Below are 21,118 nucleotides of genomic sequence, written 5' to 3' on the forward strand. Positions count from 1 at the left end.
TCAAAGTTGAAATTTAACCAAATACAGACATTTTACAAATAAATAAGCAAGTAAAAGAAGTGAAAATGTGTAATAATTTTTCATAAGATATAAACACTGTAATATACACTATATAAAACAAAAAAGAACATTAATTTTACTACCAGCACTGTTACTCATTGTTTCTCTGGTGACAGGTCTTGTTGAAACTTCAAGTTTTGCCTTTGATGTCGATGCTATTCCATTACAGAGATCCGTTTTACAACAACTCCCTCTGTGATCATTGCAAACTCCCGGACTCTGACAGCCCTCACCATACAGTTGGTTACATACCTAAAAAGTCTCTTGTATGTGTATACAGAATAAGTATCTGAACAGAAGCATCATATTAACAGAATTAAAATGAAACAGATCAGAAAACTTTTGTTATCGAAAAGTCGAGTTTAAAGTTCAAGCGAGTCTTCCCAATCAAAGTTTGCTATTCATATCTACTTTTTTTTAAGTTTGACGCCTTAAATCCAACTGGGTCAGTTTCAGTATCCTTGAACACAGAGCATCCTTATGTGCATGTAAAGGTGGTTTAATTTTGTTCAAATGAAAGGTTCTGCTCTTTAACAAAGTAAAATAAAAGTGCCGGGGAAGTACAATTTGGCTTCGTTATATCAATGGTTATATATGCAAAATCTTTTTTCGACAAAATTAAAAATAACTTCCATAAAGCAATCATTTTAAAAGTCCTTATGGGAGCTCCGATCTTTGAATTGCGACAGAAGTTCCTTTCTTTATTAATTTTTCTGAAGATTAATATAAGATAAAGTTAAAAGGCATATATGCGCACCACCAATTTTTCAGCTTTTAGCATATCGGATATGATAAATGTTGTGATAATATTATCTTTGTTTACGACGCTCATTGTAATAACTGCGGTATGGAAGAACATGTTTTAAATTCTAAATCCAGAAATCAAACTTATACTCATAGGAATCTTTCTAAGGATGATTGATTGATTGTATGTTGTTTAACGTCCCTCTCGAGAATTTTTCACTCAATAGGAGACGTCACCACTTGCCGGTGGAGAGTTACAATTTCGTCCTATACTCGGCACTCAGGGCCATCAATTTGAGCAGTGAGGGATCTTTTTCGTGCCACCACCTAAAGCGACACTGGACTTTGTTTTATACGGTCTCATCAGAAGGACCGGTCTCCACGTCCTACAGTGGGATTCGAACCCACGACCTAATGATCAACTCTACTTCGCGAGTTTAGAGCAGACGCCCTAACCTCTGCGTCACACAGGTGATTTATAAGGATGAAAAGTCTTCAAAATCAATTTGACTTTTTTATACTTCTAGTGAATGAATTTCGATCTACCTATATTCCTTTACTTCTTTCTTAAAAATCCATATAAACATTGCGTAACCTGTCCTATCTTTGCTCCCCACAAAAAAAATTAATTGCAGTAAAAGAGTATTCACAGCATAATAAAATAGAAATACAGAATAATTATTATGATTTCTAAATGGAAAAATGATTCGTTAATAATATTATATTTTACCACATTCCCTATCTATAAAACGAATTACCGGTAATGTTTTCCCTTTCCTTAACAAACCTAACCTTTTTGCAAAAGAGCAATTTGAACATTATTGTTTGAATACCTGCAGAGTGACGCAACCAAGTCTGTATTCCAGAGAATAATTGGCTGACAAAGTCTTTTCCTGGATGCAAGACTAAAAAGATAAAAATGTGACACGATTTTGCATAGTAGCTAGTATTAATGATTATCATAAACTGCTTCATTCTACTTATATATTTTTTCTCCCAACAACAAAATACAACTTTGTTAAACTCATGTTTCTTTGCCTTGATAATTTAGATAAGAAACTATTCTTACAGAGTGGTTGTTTGGGCATTCTTCAGTTGAAGTACAAGTTGCTGGGTTCACAGACAAGCAATGATAACATTTTAAAGCTGTAAGGAAGGACAAACATTTTAATAAAACTGGGATGTAATACTGTGGTATCTTCAATATTCGTTGAGCACCAATTTTCGAGGACTTCGTTGTTTAGCAGATCCACGAATTTCAATGTTCATTGAATTAAGAAATATGAAAATCATTTGTATAGGCAATGCTTTTGTCCACGAAATTACGTATCCTCGAAAACGTATGTTTTACGAAATCCACGAAAATTGATGAAACTACAGTACTTTGTATATTGAAGAGTAAGAATTTTTAGTAAAGCACTATTATAATTAATTGATTTTGAAATAATTAAAGAAGTAATTAAATGTGTAAGGGTGTGTATGTGTGTGGGATGGGGTGTGTGTTTGCTTACATATTTCAATGCATATAGAGAGGGGATGTCGCTTTTGTAAAGTACGTTTAAAAACGATTTTCTTGTGCATTGAACAGAAACAAAATTCTTAAATGATATAAAACTGTATGTGGTTGCATCTGATACTCACGACATTTCCCACAAAATCGTTGACACATCTGTGAAAAACAGTCATCGCTACAGACATCTATTGTGTTGTTCAGTCCTTGACAAGCTATTGTGTTCACATCATCACATGAATAGACAACACTAGTTAATGACAACAATATCATAAACCAGCTGGGAATCAAGTTGGAAATCATCTGAAAATAAATTAACATTAGAAATCTAAAGCATCAAATAGTATTGTCCATCGATATTCAGATGTCATGTTCCAAAAGTGTGTATGTTGTGGGACGCGCCGTGGAATTGATACTTTTCCCTGTTTTGAATCTTGAACACAAGTACATTAGTCTTTAACATATCTTATATACATGAACTGAAAACGGAGATGCTGATATATGCAGCATGTAGTGGGAATACCTTTTCTTATTCTTTTTAAAAGAGTAATTTTATACACCTATGCCTTGATCATTAGATTTTCTGGAAAGTCGGTAGCGATAAACAAAATATGAGGCATGGTTAATGCATGTAAAGATGTCAATGAAACCCTAAAAGTGAAATTTTTTAAAAAAAATCCAAAATATTTTATCCTCAAAATTATCTGTATTAATTTATTAAAAGAATTTAATTTAAAAAAAAAATATAAAAAAAAAAATGCAAACGCTTTCACAACCAACCTTTTATATTATAACCAAATGAATATCACTTCATAAAAAAAAAAACAAAAACAAAACAAAAAAACATATAAATGAAAATGATACTTACTATACCTCAATATATCTTATTTGTGTACTGGATCTAGGCTCACCAGTATTTCATATTGTCCTACAATAAAAAGATAAGGAACAGGAACTAATAGTGAATCCTTTAAGTTATCTAAAACTAGATGTATATAAGGTTATCGTTCAGGACTAAACGAGGAAATGTTGTCTATATGCGACGTTATTTATTTTGTTCCTCTGCTACCATGATTATGAGATATGGTTCCATAAAAAAGTTTCTATATATAGGCCTACTGAAAAAATAATAAAGAACCACTTTTTTTCACGGAAGGTTTATCTTCATGTCCAGCCATTTATAAGCATGTTTAAAATGTTTCATATAATATTTACAGTTTCTCTCTGGAACTATATAAAACAAGTTAATTTTTGAGTATGTAATAAAATTTACCTGCGTCATGCATCTAAGTCAAGAATGGTTATGGATTAATTGTATGTTGTTTAACGTCCCTCTCGACAATTTGTTCTCTGAATGAAAACATGAGAATAGCTTTTTAAAGCAGCAAGGGTGTATTTGCACAACCAAACAGTTACATGTACTTAGGAACAACTTGCTATATTCAATATGGCATAAACCTTGGAAATGCAGCACTCATCAAGAAGGCAGACTGTCGACTTCCTTCATAATAAAATATTAAATAGACAAATATTAAGTAAAAATATAATGATGGATTAAGGAATCATCTGCAAGGGCGAAACTAGGCTTAAACTACAGATCAATTCATCTTGATGAACAATAATTCCCCCCGATAAAATAAAGTCCAGACTTTTAACATCACTAAAAGCTGCTTTTTCAATAGGTAAAACTGGTAAATTTGCTTTCCATGTCTTTCGCCATTTGCAAAATCATCTTGTTATCTATCTGATGGATATACAATCTGATGGCATACATAAGATCTATAGTTGATACTGTATATGCTTGAGTTTCTGAGTTTTTCACAAATCTATTGGAATTTGGTACTATATAATAAAGCCCTGTTATAAGTAGACCTAGTTTTGTATTCATATTTAAAGCATAATTTGTTCAAAATCTTAAACGTGGAAAGGTGGTCTTCAACTCAACATTTAGATATATCGACAAGGAATTGTCAATTGACAATGGTAATTTCCATTTTTATGTTGATAGGATATATCTAAGTGAGCTTGAAATAAAACATACTACAGAGTCTGACAATGCTGTTTCATCTGAAGATATTTTACTAAAACGGTAATGGTAATATAACAACCAAACTCTATAATAAATGTGATGACTTTAACTTTTCATCGTTAACTTCCCTTGCGTATGCAGCAATATACCCTTATCATCTGCCTACAGGGTTAATATCTCTCAGCTGAAGGGTCTTCCGTCTCCAGCGAAAGACCCTAATAATAATTCATGAAAATGTAAATTATTTTATGGATGTATTGTCTTCGAAAATTCTACATATTGATTAAATGTTTCATGTAAATCTTAAATGTATTATAATTCAGTATTCTACAGTATTTTTAAAGCTTAAATTTAAGTCTTTTCATCTATTTTTCAGGATTTGTATCATTTTTGCATAATACACCAAACCTAACCCTTGCCTTAGCCCTAACTCTAAGTCTTACCCTAACCCTAACCCTAACGCTAACGTGTATTCGCAAATTGACTCATTTTCACTACGCTAATAATTTGAAATCTGTGAAATTTTGCTATGCAATGCAAACAATACTTACCTATATGCATAATTATATGTTTATACGAGTTCCCATTTCGCCTAAACTAACCCCAAAAGGTACAAAGGCGACATGGGAATAGCAAATTTTAAATTTAATGCGAAATGGGAACAAACCAATTTTTTCATAGGCCGGAAAATTACTTAAATCATCCTTTAAAACCCTTCTATGGAATAAGGTGACGTCACTATATGGGGGAATATTATCGAATGAGGTTAAAACAACAACCTCGTCGCTAGCCAAGTGTGACGATCCGCTCCTCTCCTCTCGGATCGTCACCCTTGGCTAACGAAGATGAAACAACTGCAATCACTCAAATTTTTTTTTTTTATTTACTGCGTATGTTAGATCCGCTCGCATACTCGCTTCACTGCGATCACAGAAAGTATGCCAGTGGATCTAACATCTAATTTTAATTAGATTGCCAACTAATTACAAACACAGTCATGTAGCTTCTTTTTTGTTTTCCAACGGACACAAGTCGTTCGATCAATTCTAATTTTTGGTATGTTTTTGAATTGTCTGATCCTTTTAAATACTAGGATACGAACATACCTGTGTTTTACTGCGACTCTAATCTCATTTGCCTGCTATTTTACAAACTGTATATGTTGTATGTAGCCAACATATGTGCAAACACGTTGCAGTAAATATAAGTACAAGAAAATATAAGTTAAAAAGTTTACAAATAATACATGAAATTGAATGCTTGATTGTATTGTACAGTGTATTTTTTATTTGTATTTTTCCTGCTGTGCCTGTTGTCATCATGCATGTTTTTAAGGAAATACCTTCATAATCGGCATGAAAAGGAAAAACCTTTTTTTTAATTTGTAAAAAATACGACGATGGAAAATCAGTTTTAATTTAGAATTTCAATCAAGATTGTATCGAATTTTGTTACTCCTTGTAATTACATGCAATTCACTCAAAACATATCCATGTGTTCCTTTGAAAAGAAGCTAAAATTATTAGTTTCCAATATTTTCTCTTAAATTCTCACATAAACTTTCCCAGAATTCCTCGTAGCCTGTTGGGTCATCTGGATACTCAATGAAACATTTCTTCTTCAAAAAATCCGAAATCTTTCTGAGAGAACCACTATTCTGGACCTCGGGTAGGAGGATGAGGATTACGTGTTTCAGTGATTTCCTTGCCTCTATCCCCTCAACTCTCGCCATGTTTAACTCATAATCTCTCCAACTAGATTTCAAAAAACGTTTCGAAACTACGCATATTGTCCTCTTGCTTTCTTGAATAGAGCGAATAATCTGATGAGATTTTGATTCCCCTGGAACAAATGATCTATCTCGGATAAGAAGCTGAAATCCATTGATTTGTTCCAAGTGTTTAATCATTTCTTTTGTTACAAATTCTCTGTCCTTGCCCGTATATGACACAAATGCATCGTACAGGTACGAGTCATCAGTTTGAGTGTTAAATGTCTTATATCCTTTGAAGAATCTCTGATTTGCTGTGTATCTCAGATAACGAATTTTCCAACGATTTTTATAAATGCCAACACCAATGACACAACTAAAAATTAAGGACAGTGCTGTAGAACCTAAAACGTAGTAAAGAGTGTTCGACTGGCATTCTGACTCAAGCCTCATTAGAGAACTTCCAAGATCCTTAAAGGAGAACATATCCTTGCGTGTTTTAAAACAGGAATATGAAGAATAATTTTTGAAATGTTCTCTATAATTCAACAGCCATCTCAAAAACTCTATTGTGTCACAAGAACAAATCAATCTATTACCTTTCAGGTTGATTGTCAAGTTTGATTGCCCAAAGAGGTGTGTAATTTCATTCATTCCGTTTCTTGAGATCGCCCCTAACCTATTATTAGATAAATCTAGATAAGAAAGGTTCTTCATATGAGACATCTTTACATTCCATTCCGAAATCTGATTATTTGAAATATCAAGCAGCGAGAGACTGACGAGATTTTTCAACAAGAAAAAAGATAAACTACGGATCCTGTTATACGATATATCCAGATAAACCAGTTCGGATTGTTTCTCGAATATGGAACCCGAACTATCGCTTTTAAACGTCTCTCCGAGATTATTCTGTTTTAGTTTAAGTATGCGCAAATTGGGAAAACTATGAGTAAATGATTTAGTCATTTTGTAACAAAAATTCCTTGAAAAGTCAATCTCTGTAATATTTTCTACTCCGAATAGAGGTCCAATTAACTGGTATATGATATTATCCTGTAGATATAATCGTTGAATCTTGTTTTCGTGAAGACCAAAGGGGGTAGCCCTAATGAAAATTCTGCTAGAGTTAAGGTATAAGGTGTGCAGTTTTGGTGGAACAGAAAATGTCAGATTAGAGCGGAGTAATGGTTTAGAAATTGACTTTACATTTTGCAGGCAGATCTCTTTCAGAGGGGTTAAATTTGCTTGGTCGAAATTTTCCCTGCAACTGGACACCGATTCGTAAAAGTGAGGAGGACGGTTCCTAAGACTTGCATTGATTACCTGCACATTCTCTAAGGTATGGAACTCAAGGGCATACAACCCTGCACTAAAACGATTGGCCGCAATTGATATTTTCTTTATGGTCTTTGGCAAATCGGATAGCACACATGGTTCAAACAAATCTATCCTATTGCTAGATGTACTGAGCTCCTCTAGTGACGTATTTCTCAGATTCTGCAAATGTTGCCGACGGAGGACATTGCCTCTCCCTCCCATACACGAGATTTGGTCAAACTTCAACACTTTTATAGCGGTTTTATTCAAATTGTGCGTTACATTTGGGAGAACAGCAAATCCCAGGTTTTTGTTGTAGGAGATATCTAGATACCTCAGCATTTTCAAACCACCAAAGGCTCCTTCGTAAATCGTCTCTAGTATATTCATAGATAAATCCAGAGTGTGTAATCTCTGAAGTCCTTCAAAAGCGTTGTATGCTATAAGACTAATTTTATTTTCCCTCAGAGATATACAAGTGACGTTTCTCACAAACTTGGGAATCTTCTTTAGATTTTTACAATGCACGAGAACTTTGCAGTCTTTTGATGAAGAACGATGGCATCTTTTTTCACTTGTAACACTAATAAAAATGTTTGTGGTACAGTATATGAATAACACAGCAATATATTTCATATTTCTTGCTGTTGATAAATTCGACATGCCTTTCAAAAAGCATTTATAAGTGTGTTTGCCTTCAAGTTTCCTTTTAAAACGCTTAATCAAAATGAATAGAAAATTACACTGAGTCAAGTAAAAATTTCCTTTCAAATAATTTTTTTTTTCTAATTATAAAATTTACATTTCCTGGTACAGCTGTACGTGAGAAAGAACAAATTTATGAAGTACTGTAAACTTATATTTTAATTGGAGGACACTCACTGATCTATTATTTATACATAATTTTATTCACAAAAAGAATGAACGGGATTTGGCAGCAGGCTATACCTATTGTAACCCTACTTTTACTCATCTCTTCTGAAGTTCTGTAGACTGTATATAAGACTATGGTTGGCGGTGAAGAGGACTAATTATTTTGTGAGTGTCAGACTAGCAATCCAAGAGGATATTATACATGTAGATGTTACCTGTTTGTCTAAAAAAAAAACCCATTTTAATAACAATTTATAATACAGTTTAAAAGAATACCAGTCGAAGATTCGGGTGTATGTAGTTTTTTGCTCAGTCTGTTTATCAACAGAATCATATTAATCTTCCCCCATAACTTTAATTTTGATTGGTTGGATTTATGGCTTTCATATTTCTTACTGTGTATTCCTTATGAAAAGATCAGCCTTGCGTACCAATATTTTTGACACCTTAATCTCAGTTTAGGTTGATCAATTTTGATTAACAAAATTTTACTTAACTTTAATATTTGGCGTCATATTATCAAATATAATATACCAAAAAATACACAAACCTAAATCCAATTAACATTGAAGTTTTCATCTAAGAATGTTTAAATAAATTTATTTTATAGACGTTTAAAACATAGAACATAGGAATTCCTCACAACCAAAGTACCAATACATGTACATGTATCTTTGACCGTTTGACTAACCTAAAATTTGGAGTTATACCTACTTTTGTAAAACTTTAACTTTAGCTATAACTATTGAATGGATGGTACTAGGAATGTTATATTTCATCGGCCCTTTTTACAACAAATCTTACGACTAAGATTAAAGATTTGACAACTGTTAATTTTTTTGGTCAATAAAGACTGAGATGTTAGAACAAATTTCACACATTCGCTCAAAAGACTTTGCCAAGAATTAAGATATGTTAAAGAAGTCTAGATGTTTACACCAATATACTTTCAAATAAAAAGCACTTTTTAAATCACATGTATCAAGTTTTACATGTTATAATATTTTCATATATATTCGATTAATATTTATTATCCAAAATATTTTACATGTAAAATAGGATTAAAATTTATTGTAATGATAGTTCTGATCAAATACGATAAAGGTTAATGAAAGTATTTAACTGGAAAAGGGTCTACTTAATTTTACCCTTTCCGGGTATCACTAATTTTCTTTGCAATATTGAGTGTTTAAAAATATAGGCCCTATCTCAAAAAATTCCTGATATACTTATTAATGAGTGACATACCTTAAAATGATTTTTTTCCTGAGGGTCTAACAAGACTTATTTGAAGTTATTTCACTATTTCCGTAATCAGATATTTTCAATGGTTAGTAAATGGAGATTTGTAATTTACGGCGACGCTGAATGAAAAGTCCACACAGCAATTCAATCGGGATCGGAGATCATGGCTTGTATGAGAGTCTAAGGTACGCTTTATAAAACGAACAAATTATATGCAGATTCAAGCGTGTATATCGTTCAGATTATGTGTCATTTGGGTCGCGACGGTGTTGAACTTCAGTACGAGCAGAGGAAACGAGTTAAATTTGTATGTTATATACAATTTAGGGATAAATTGTGAATGGAAACATATTCTTGATAAACCTGCTGTATAAGCGGAGGACATGGAGAAGCTAAGGAAGGCCATGAGACGCAGTCCAAACACTACAAAGGAAAGCAAACATGAAAGTAAGTTTGACGTTATCATATGATCAGATCTGCTGATGTTCATGATGTTTGAGACTCTTTACAAATTGCTTTTTTATCTAACACAAAAACGATTTTGATCTAGCATTAAAAGAATGATTCATTTTTGTACTTTGATGTCATTTTCTAATAACAATTCACTATACAGCTAAATAGCCCCTCCCTTTTCACCCTGAAGATTTGATACATTAAACCAGGGACATAAATAGGCCCCTAATTGAACTGTTGAAAAATATGTTGATTGGATTTGGGAACCAGAAAATAATTGTTTATATTTACACAATTGAAGTGGATTCAATTTATAGTATTGGAGATTAATAATTGAAGTGTTGAAAGCAAAAGTTGCTGGTATTTATTGGGTTAAGAGTGAGCATGATGAGGCCTTGCTAGAGGGTTTATGGGCTTGACTAACTGCATTTTCAGTCACAGAAAAGAATTTCTATATTTACCTCTTTTTCAATGAAACTATTCAAGATGTTTTTATCGTATATTATTTATGCCCCCCCCCCCCCCAAAAAAAATTGATAAGAACTATTCAATATTTTTTAACTTGAACCTTTTCTTTGTCCTTGGCTTTAAATCTGTGTTAAGATAATTTCAAAGATACTTTTCAATATATTTTTATCATTTGTTTATCAAACTTTAAGTGCATTAGCTTACATAAAGAAATAATGGGAACAGTTTCTTCAAAACTGAGAGGAACACCAATTTGAAGAAAAAAAAGTCAAGGTTGAAGGAAAAGTAAGAAATAAGTTAAGTTCAATAGTTCCCATCAATATCTATCAGCATATGAAGTCTGGTAAAACATCCTGATTTGTGTGACTGTCCTTGAAAACTAAATGAACACTTTGAGAAAAGCAAGGTCAAGATAAAAGAAAAATTCATGGTCAAAATGTTGATGCAATTGAATAGCTCAACAATATGTAGAATTATCAAAGTGTGCAGGTTTTTTTTTTGTTCTGTGTGCTTATTGAGAAAGAGAAATTATATATATGTGTACTTGTCATGAACAAGTGTATGTATTTTTCATTTAATTTTATGAAATGTGAAACTTTCAGAATTAGGAGAAGGCTGGAATGAGAACAAGGAGGCTGTTAGAGATGGAATCACCTTTTACATGAAATATCTTGGATCCACCCTCGTGGAGGAGGCAGAAGAGAGTCAGAGTTATGGAGACGGGGTCATCACCAAGGCATTACAAAGCATCATCGCTATGGTAACATTTTTCACTATTAAGATATTTTGAGTTAAGCACTTTTAAAATATTGTGAGTTAAGCAATAAAGAGGTTTTTTCATCAAGTTATTGACTTACTTTGATGAAAAATTATAACTGCTTGAAAATTAATAGCTGTGCACTGTTGTAACAAATATTTTATGGTTACAGGCAAAATCATCCGGAAAGAAGTTCAAAAGGGTTGCATTGACGGCTTCTCCAAAAGGGATTCAGATAAATGATATGGCAAACAATCAGTTGATTGAAGAAATCTCCATATACAGGTCAGTCTTCTCCAAGCTGTCAGGGAAAGCTTTCTAAGCATAGTGTTTCTGCCAAGGCCATCTTATGACAATTGTTTGTTCGTCCTCTTCCCACCAAATGGCTAAAAATGGTCTAACTCAAAAAAATTTTTTTTTTGCCCTCAGAAAATTATAATTTTATTCTTATTTCTGAATTTTGTTATTCTGTCAACATATATGTTGGAATTTTTTTTTTTTTTTTTTTTTGGGGGGGGGGGAAAAAATTTCCACACACCTGCTGACCCAGTTTTTTAATACTGATTAATGAGAGGGCAAGTAAACATTATTTCAAAGATGGCCTGAGGGAAATCAAATATAAGCCTGACAGTTAATTAGGTTTTAGAGTTAATTCCAAATGTGTATTTTGTCCTTGGAGAGTCAGCCATTATAAAAAAAAATTAATAATACAGGCTACTGCCTGTTTCCCTGACGATCATCACTGCAAGAAGAATACTTATATTTTTGTAATGCTTGAATAAGTAATATGTTTTAAGATGAAGCTTTTCGGGTAGATAGAATAAAGCTTTTATTCACGTTCATGAAATGATGATAGGTAAAAAATATTTTGATGTTTTGAAATTGAGCTTCTTTTTAAAATTCTTCCACAGTAAAACAAAGATCTTACAGTTCTTGTCAGAAAGAATCTGAGGATTACAGACTCTGTATTTTTAATACATAAATTTATATATAAACTATTTCTAACTGAAACTTTTGTTTAAATGATTTATCAGGTTTATAATGTATTCATTTATAGAGAAGTTTCACACTTCCTTTTGGATTGCTATAGCTAAAAAAAAAACTTGATATTAAGTAAGTGTTTTAAGTACTTTTAATTTCCTTATTCCTCAGTTCTTGAATGTCAAGTGTTGTGCGTAATCAGAAAAGAATCAGATGTGTAAAGGAATTCATAAAATATCCAGCCCGCCCTCCTGTAACATGTAGAGCTGTTTACTTATATTTGATTAAAAAAAAACTGAAATTTTGTGCACTTGGTACCATCTCTCCATTGTTAGAAATATTTTTTAAGACCTTTTCACAATGTTTATATACTCATTACACATCTGTATGAGTGCCTGGGACACAACATCACAGAAGTTTTATCATCTCCTTCTAAGAGATCTTTATATACTACACCACTCTGACTGTTTTCTTTATTCTCGAGTTGTTTTTTTCTTCATTTCAATGTACTCTGTGTTTAAAAGAAAGAAATAGACCTAACCAGACAAAAATAAAACAATTAAGCCAAAAAAAACATTCATTAATTAACAGAGATTAACTCATTTGTATATACAAACATTATGAGAAGTAATCAAGTAATGTAACCAATATGCAGAAATTATTAGTTACACCTGATTATGTTGCACAAAACCCATCTCTTTGATGAAGGGTTAATAGACACAAAATTTTCTAAAATCAGACAAAGGTTTGATATTCTAAGCACTGATGCGTGAATGAATTTGATAATTATTCATGAAAATATTTATTGATTTTTGAAGATTGATACATGTAATATTTTATGCTAAAGGTGTCTACTAAATATTGATGTATTTAGTATCCTATTTAAAGATTTTTGTTTATTTTAAAAAAAAAAAACCTTGTTGTCTTTAATTTTTTCAGGATTTCCTTCTGTTCAGCTGATAAAAACTTTGACAAAGTTTTTGCTTTCATGGCCAGGAATTCTGTGAATGAAACAATGGAGTGCCATGCCTACCTTTGTGATAAACCCAAAATTGTAAGTAGACTTTTCTAGGTCTATACCATAAATCTGGAAATTTTTGCAAATTTGTGAGAATTCGCAAAAATATTTTTCTTAAAAATAAATTACCAATAAAAAAATGTGAACAAAGCAGTGGTCATTTGCAAAATATTGAGATGTAAAAATTAATCAACAGCATTTTGACCGGAATTCACAAAAAAAAAATTGACGTTATAATTTCCTGATTTGTGGCATTAGATCATCCTTGGATTTCAGCATGAATTACTTTATTATTTGGATGAAAGAAAGAACAACTATATAAAAATATATATTCATAAGTTTGTGGTCAACAGTGACTATACAAAGGGAAAACACAGGGTTGAGTAAGTCATAATGATTTCAAATTCAGGTTTTCTTCTCCTGTGTTCTTTTTAGGAGAAAAGATGAGGTGGTGCATACTAATAGCAAAATAAAGAGTTTATTAATTTGAGACTGTTATGATTTCCTCTTTGTCATGGCAGGCACAAGCTGTAACTCTCACAGTGTCTAAAGCATTTGAGTTGGCTACAGATTTACATAACACTGAAGTCAGTGCTAGTCCTAAGAAAGAAATAGTAAGTACATCAATATTATGTAATATAAGATAAATGGAACGTTTTAAAAATAGTCTTGACAAATGTCGTTTTCTTCTAACTGCCTGCACAGCTCTCATTCATGATTGTTAAGTGTCTCCTTTACATCATGGTTATGTAATTGTTGTAGGTACTTATATATTTTTTTTTAATACAAGCAAAAATGTATGATTAACTAAGTAAATTCTGTACCTTTTTTTGTTTGTAGAGTGGAGGTTTAGAGAAGACAGAAACAAGGGCAAATAATGTTAAAAACTCAGAAAATAAATTATCTGTCGGTATGTACTGCTAATTGTCATATCCTTACATGTAGCTTTTTTAGAGAAACAATGCTAGTACTAAGTAGTAAAAAATCAAATCCTTACAATTTTTCAGCAATAATTGTAATATACCTTTATTTTGTCAATGTCTCAATTATAAATCAAGTACAATGCAATAAAATTACAGGGAATTCTTTGTGAGTTAAATAGCATAGTGTACTCTTTAATTTATACTGAACACATACAGAAAATTTACTTAATGTCTATAGGGTGCATAATGTACCAGGGTATGTTTATGTTACTAATGATAATGTTGGATGAGATTTAATTACTGAAGACAAGAGTATTATAGAATGTTAGCTTGTGAATCAGATTTAATTGAAATGGTTGCAAACATTTTAAAGTAATATATCTTTGCCTGTCTGTCTGTTTTTGTAGATCAACCAATCCCAAAACTCTCTAGTCCCAATTCTAGTCAGGAAATTCTCAGTAACAAATCACAAAGAAGTCAAAAATGGGTGAGTTTTATATGTGTCACAAATGGATTTTTCAATGTCAAATCATGTGAACAATAATTCTTGAATCATGAGATTTTACATAGATTTCAGCACCATAAAAATAAAGGCGAGTGATTTTAATTTGTGTGGTGCTTCTCATGAAATTACACAATAATTTATTCCATGTGTATAGTTGCCAACTCACCCGATTTCGTCGGGTCACACCCGATTTTTCAACCCGTAACCCGATTATTTTTTATGACCCGGCGGGTCATGCTTTTCACCCGATTTTTGCTGAACAACATGAAAATCTCCCGATTTTCGGATTTGGTTCGTAAATTAGGTTGCACTTTTAACTTCCAGTTACAACCCAAGCATAGATCTACGTAAAAAATGCCGATGGATTGGTGTAAACAATTAACTGGTGTTGTTTTGACAAATCAATGTTTAAAGTCAATTAAAATGGCTTCCGATAGAACTAGATCGTTATCAGGGCCAGCAGGAACAAATTGAACCAAACACATGTCTCTGATTGAACCAAGAAATAGAGAAACAATATTTACCGGTATGAAGATATCAAGGAATGTTGGGAAAAAAAACTTTCATCATTCTAGATAAAATAAAGTGATCGAAGACAGTGTTGATCTAACTTCACATTTAATACATATTGCAGTAGTTAATTGATTAAGAGAGAGAAAAAATAACTTCAAAACTGAAATTGGTACATGTATAAACTTTAAAATTTAGCAGAAACTGAAAAGGCTTTTTTAAAAAATGCACACTTACTTAAGGTCAATACTGAAATAATGAAAACTTCAATTCTCTTTTTTTAACATGTAAATTTAATCAAATTATGTATGAATTTTTGTCATTGTAAATTAAAGCCTTTTTCAATAAAAGAATTCTCAATACACAAATACTTTGTATACATATGTATAAAATCTAATCATGGTAAATATGTCGTGAATGTCGTTACGCGTTATGACCAGATTTTTTACTTTCCAAATCTGGTCATGACCAGATTTTTACATGCTGGAGGTTGGCAAGTATGATACCTGAGTAGTAAATTAAAACAAATAAACAGTGAAATGGTCTAAACTATACACCTCTGATTCTAAAGAAACAAATCAAATTCACTGAAAGGGACTTAATAAACTATTTACTTTTATTTAGACTAGATTTTGAAATCTCATGCTGGATTAGACAAGTTTCGTAGTATAATGGTGTCTCATAATATCGCGGTACTTAATTCTTTTGCATAAAAAGTGTTATTCCAAATTTTTACTTTAACTTTCATCAAATACTATCCATAAACCAATATATGGTCTAACTTTTTAGTGTCAAATTAATTCTTAAGTTTGCATTGTTCAATTTGTTGTCTATTTTTAAAACGGGAAGTCTTATTTACTTCCTAAATTGTAGAGTCTCATAGTATCACGGTATAGGAAAACATGGAAACTTGTGGCTGACATGGACTTCATTTTTTATTTTTATATTTACGGTGTAATTCTATGTAAAAAATAAACAATTATACAAACTAAAGACTTTAGAAACATGGACTTTATTATGGCTTTTACAAGGTTATAAAATCAATGATCTAAATATGATAAAAAGGGGAATGGAAATCTGTAAAATTACGTTTTATTTGAATAAAAAAATTACTGACGCATTTCCCATACTTTTTAATCATCACAAAAGTTTACATTCGGACAACAAACAGATAGTATTTTAACAGAAAGGATATCAGCTATGTATCTGAATTTTTGGAATATACCGGGATACAATGAAACCCGCGATATAATGAGAAGCGAGTATAATAATCACCATTATTGAATACACATATAAAAGGACAAAATCCATCGCTAAGCTGGGAATAGAAAATTGAAATAGGAAACAAAATAACAAATTACAACAAAGTTTAAAAGATATGTTTATAATGGTAGCCACAAAGAAGAACTGTGAATAATGAAAAATTTATTTAGCATCTATCTACTGTAGATCACTATATTTTCACGACACCTTATTTTCGCAAGATAATCATTAACTCTTGATTAGCGAGACAAAATTTTCACAAATTCTGGTTATTGCTCTTTATAATATTAAGGAATGCTATTATACGTGAGAATTAAATTTTCATGAGCACACTGTCTCGCGTAATTACGCAAAAATAAAGTTCTCTCTAATAAAAAGTGATTTGCAGTACGTTGTACAAAGTTCATTTTGGAAATAATGTAATCTTTAATGATTATTGAGAATGTTTTTTGAACCAGAGCTTCTTAATATAATAAAAAAAAGAGTATTTCATGAGATTTTCAATTTTACAGCAAAGTTTTGAAGATGAGAATTTGGATGAAGATGATTGTTTTTCAATGTAAGTTTTATTTTTTCCTAACCTCTGTTAATTTCAACTTATTTTATTATACATGTAGCCCAGCTCCAAAGGAGAGGGGGGGGGGGGGTATGCTGTTTTACCCTTGTGTGTCTATTTTCGACAAATTTTCGGTCACAGTTTTCTCAGTAAATACTCATTACAGATGCTTGAAATTTTAGCACATTTTTTTCTGAGGCATGCCATGTGATGTTTTTTTTTTACAAAAAAAAATGTGTGTCCAAGTTCACTGGCAGTGATTGTGAACTGAATAAAGCAAATGCTAGAAAAATTTTTTATGTTAATATAGGCTCAGAACAATATTGAATAATGTTTATGAACTTACAGGCTAGCAGTGAACAGAAGTAAAGGTATAAAGGAACTAAGAACAGACCTCAGACAGGAAGATATAGATGAAAGCATTACACAATACATGAACAATAACAGGTGCTTGGAAGAATTCTCTAAATCCTCATCCATGGAGGATCTCCTGTGCTTGTGAGATTATAAAAACTTATTTAGTTGAGGACCTCTTGGGGTCCTTATAAGAGGACCTACTAATGTCCTCCTAAGGTCCTCAAATTAACCACATCTGAGGACCAGAACAAGCATGAATTTTGTCTGCTGATTCCCGTGTTGCTTTGAGTAAAGTGTAAATTTTTTTACGTACATTAATTTTCAATGACTTTCAAAAATGCCATTGCTGATAAAATAGGGTAAATAGATGGAGATTACATATGCATGATACCATGATTATGAGCATAGACTTGTTGATGAATGATGAATGCATTTATTGACAAATGAAGAGTTTTTCGTATTATAAATTAGTTTATCCATGTTTTTTACTTTCAAAATTCAGGAGTTTTCATTTTTTTTATATTACAACGTTAGAATTAATTTTACATTATATGAAGAAATTCTTGCTAAAATTTATCCTCCCTGTTCAAAGGATTGAAATCTGCTTCTGATCAGTGAACATATTGATTTAATATTGCTTGATCACATTTTTGAGTTTCTAGTTTTAGACACTTTTTAGATGATTAATCATGGTAGAGATAAGTAATTAAGAATTCTATGTCATGTTGGGTACAGAGATGACATACAAAGATATAAGTAATTTAGAATTCTTTGTGTCATGTTGGATGCAGAGACTGCTTGATGAATTATCAACTATATTAACTCAGAAATTATATTTAATAATTAATTTTGTGATGACAGAATTTTGTCTTAAATTTGACGTGCAAACTCACCTGAGCTGGAAGTGTAAGTAAGCTTTTCTGATCATGCTTTGTCCATCGATCCATCTGTAATTTTCACAATTTTGCCTTCTTCTCAAGAACCACCAACTGTTTTAATACAAAATTAACTTTGGGTTAAATGGATTCTAATTTGCTCATATGAAAGGCTAAGCCCTTCCCACAGGGAGATAATCAAGAAATTCAGAAAAAGGATGGGATCATTTAAAATATTTTGCCAATCTTGGTCAGTATTTTTTTTTTATACATGTATAAATCTATAAAATACATCAGTGCTCAATTTACTCAGGTGAGTGTTGTGGTCCACGGGTCTCTTTTTTCTTCTTTTTAATGATTAGAATTGTTTAGCATGTGTGATGTTTTCTGTATACTTTGTCAGATTTTTTTTTCAAAATATGTGTTTGTCTTATATTTTTGACAAAAATTAAGTGCTATATTTATATTTAGTATTTTATATGCTGAAGAAAAATTAAGTTTTAGATTCTGTAATGAAGTACAGAGAAAAGCAATTCTAGCAAACTCAATATTTCTACAAAACATTTTTTTCATCAGTTCAGTCAACATTGGCTGCTAAGTTCACTGAAGATCTCATTTAAATGTTTGTATGTATAATTCACTTTCATATATTTTTGATCTGATTTTTTTGTGTCATTTCAATTAGCATTAAGCTACATTGTATGTCATAATACAGATTAAGCAGAATGTAAACCTTTAACAAATTAATATGATATGCTCTATAAAACTATTTATACAAGAATGATGAGAAATAGATTTTGCATAGCATTTCTATAGACATACTTTTTCCACATGGAATGAAGTCATTCACTACACTCTTAACTTGTAATGTAAAAGAAAATGGCACTGTATGAGTATTATTGTGTATTTGACTTACAGAAGCTTTATGCATTTCTTTGTTGAAAGAGAACAGTTAGCATTTTAATATTGTTCCATTAATTGAATATATACATGTACATATATATGCAAAGGATTGCTATATCAAACAGAAATTTTGCAATAATTTTTTTTTTGATTATGGAAAATTAAAAAAAATATATTTTCAAAAACACATACATGTAACACCTAAAATTATATAAACTTTTTCAAAAAAGTTTCAACATGCACTTACAAAAATTAAAAAATAAAACAATAAATAATTAAAAGCGGGCCAATAATTAAGATTTTTGCTTTAGAAATATTAAATTTAAATTCAAACATTTTTGAGAATGTTCAAATTTTAGAAAATCAATGAAGAGAAAAAAAAATCTTAACTTTATACTGCAATAAGTCACAGATCTTGATGTAGATTATATTTATTTCCTTATTGTAAAATTAATGCAATCTTTACTGCAATTGCAATGTGATAGATTTGCTTATATTTGAATTGAAACCGTTTGATGCTGCTGCTGGTGCTATTGTTATTTAATAGTGTATTACAGTTTACTTTCTTTGATTTTTCTTTCTTGTAGATCTGGTTTAATTTAAATGTATAAATCTGGCTTCAAGATGTGTTGGTTTAAAACAATTAAAGGCAGTTTAAGTAACTTATTTTATTGATGCATACATATGAATCAAGCTGGAAGATGTTCTATATCATTAAATCAATATCATGATCTTTTTCTCTTGATCTGAATTTTTTTTTATTTTCTTTATTTGTAAACACTAATTTCAGTACAAGTGCCAGTTTTATTTTAATTTTAATGAATAGTGCTAGTATTTGAAAATATGTGTAGTAGTTAACATTAAATTAAATGCCTTTGTTTTCTACCTCGCATTTCATGCTCTCTAACTGTACGTCCAATATATCATGCGCATGTTAATATATATAAGTATTATTATTTTAAGGTGGTATCAGTTAAAGAAACTTTATAAAGAACTGAAAAAAGAGTGGATTTATGTTTAAGTCGGCCATGAAATCCCATTAGATGTAAAATCAAGCTTCTCTGCTAGTTTCTGCTGAAATGTTAGTATTTAGTAATTAATATTCTCATATAGTTTGCATTATTGTCTGATATAATAATAATTCAACTGTAAAATGCATTTAATAAGACATTAAAGTTTTGTTTTTACTGTATTACTTGTAATCTTTTTAATTTGAAGATTTGTTTTCTCCAGAAGTGGCAGTGAGAAGAACATGAGAATCTAAAAAAAAAAAATATTTTATCAAAAAACTTTGTATAGACAGATGCTATGTTTCACGTTTATTTTTCCGTCATAATAAAATATATGGAAGTAAAGAACAATATTCAAGTGCAAAAGTCTGTTACAAATTTTCGAACAGAGCAAATGCATGTATCAAATCAAATGAAAGATATATAAACTTCGTTTGCAGGTGATGAAAGTTTTTTTTTGCTTCATCAGTAAGGGATGTTGACGATTGCTAAGTTAAGTCATCACATTTATTATAAACTATCTTCCTAGGTTACCAATAAAATTTTTCTGTGGTAAAATACCCAAATTTTATACAGATGTGTCAGACCCTTTGATTTCAGAATCACTGAGATATATCATATAGACATAAGAATGGAAATAACCATTGTTAATTGACAACATTTGTATATCGTTGATATATCTAATTTTGAGTTGAAGGCTGTGTTTCTTTCTTTACATGCATAAATTTTGAACAAATTCTGATTCATCTAAATTTAAAAATATTATGCTCATAATTGGGCACAACTGGTACCAATAGAAATTCCTATAGATTGTGGCCTCCCAAAACCACACACACCGATAGATATTGTCTATCAGAAACTTGAGCATCTTTATTAATATCAACCTCAAAGTACTTTTGTGTACAATCAATGTTTTTAACAAAACTGTTTTGCAAATGACCAATGACAATGTAAGTAAATTAACGAGTTCTGTTTTAATTGAAAAAGCGACTGTCAAATGATATCAATATATTCTTGGTTTTCACCATGTGTGTCTGTCTACATAGA

At 31.1% G+C, this 21,118-nt stretch overlaps 3 protein-coding genes across 3 annotated transcripts in view; 1 reads left to right on the forward strand and 2 right to left on the reverse strand.

Annotated features, from left to right (window-relative positions):
* LOC134236488 (uncharacterized) overlaps positions 1–3,227 on the reverse strand; it is a 62,975-nt gene extending 59,748 nt beyond the window's left edge. The window contains exons 1-5 of the mRNA XM_062718671.1: positions 3,188–3,227; positions 2,446–2,617; positions 1,874–1,950; positions 1,638–1,709; positions 144–312 (exon numbers count right to left, since the gene is read on the reverse strand). Of these exons, the coding sequence (XP_062574655.1) occupies positions 144–312; positions 1,638–1,709; positions 1,874–1,950; positions 2,446–2,617 (490 nt within the window). The 5' untranslated portion in view covers positions 3,188–3,227. The remainder of the gene's footprint in view (positions 1–143; positions 313–1,637; positions 1,710–1,873; positions 1,951–2,445; positions 2,618–3,187) is intronic.
* Positions 3,228–5,082: 1,855 nt separating this feature from the next.
* LOC134236472 (toll-like receptor 4) lies at positions 5,083–8,077 on the reverse strand. The gene is made up of 2 exons (XM_062718656.1): positions 5,898–8,077; positions 5,083–5,174 (listed from the first exon to the last, which is right to left on the reverse strand). The coding sequence occupies exons 1-2, from the start codon at positions 8,035–8,037 to the stop codon at positions 5,170–5,172; spliced, it is 2,145 nt and encodes a 714-aa protein (XP_062574640.1). The 5' UTR covers positions 8,038–8,077; the 3' UTR covers positions 5,083–5,169.
* Positions 8,078–9,699: 1,622 nt separating this feature from the next.
* Positions 9,700–19,247, forward strand: LOC134236473 (low density lipoprotein receptor adapter protein 1-B-like). Its single transcript, XM_062718657.1, has 9 exons — positions 9,700–9,939; positions 11,016–11,173; positions 11,343–11,455; positions 13,091–13,205; positions 13,691–13,783; positions 14,010–14,079; positions 14,500–14,579; positions 16,883–16,929; positions 17,275–19,247. Exons 1-9 carry the CDS (start codon positions 9,876–9,878, stop codon positions 17,426–17,428), a joined length of 894 nt encoding a protein of 297 aa, XP_062574641.1. The 5' UTR covers positions 9,700–9,875; the 3' UTR covers positions 17,429–19,247.
* The last annotated feature ends 1,871 nt before the right edge of the window (positions 19,248–21,118 follow it).

Source organism: Saccostrea cucullata, unplaced genomic scaffold, assembly GCF_032062105.1.
Source record: "Saccostrea cucullata isolate Sc308-1 unplaced genomic scaffold, CSIRO_AGI_Scuc_v1 ctg424, whole genome shotgun sequence".
NCBI classification, from domain to species: Eukaryota; Metazoa; Mollusca; class Bivalvia; order Ostreida; family Ostreidae; genus Saccostrea; species Saccostrea cuccullata.

Coding starts and splice junctions, on each gene's coding strand:
- LOC134236472 (XM_062718656.1), bottom strand. CDS start 8,037: ATGTCGAATTTATCAACAGCAAGAAATATGAAATATATTGCTGTGTTA.
- LOC134236473 (XM_062718657.1), top strand. CDS start 9,876: ATGGAGAAGCTAAGGAAGGCCATGAGACGCAGTCCAAACACTACAAAG. Junction 11,456..13,090: donor GAAGAAATCTCCATATACAG/GTCAGTCTTCTC, acceptor TAATTTTTTCAG/GATTTCCTTCTGTTCAGCTG. Junction 13,784..14,009: donor CTAGTCCTAAGAAAGAAATA/GTAAGTACATCA, acceptor TTTTGTTTGTAG/AGTGGAGGTTTAGAGAAGAC.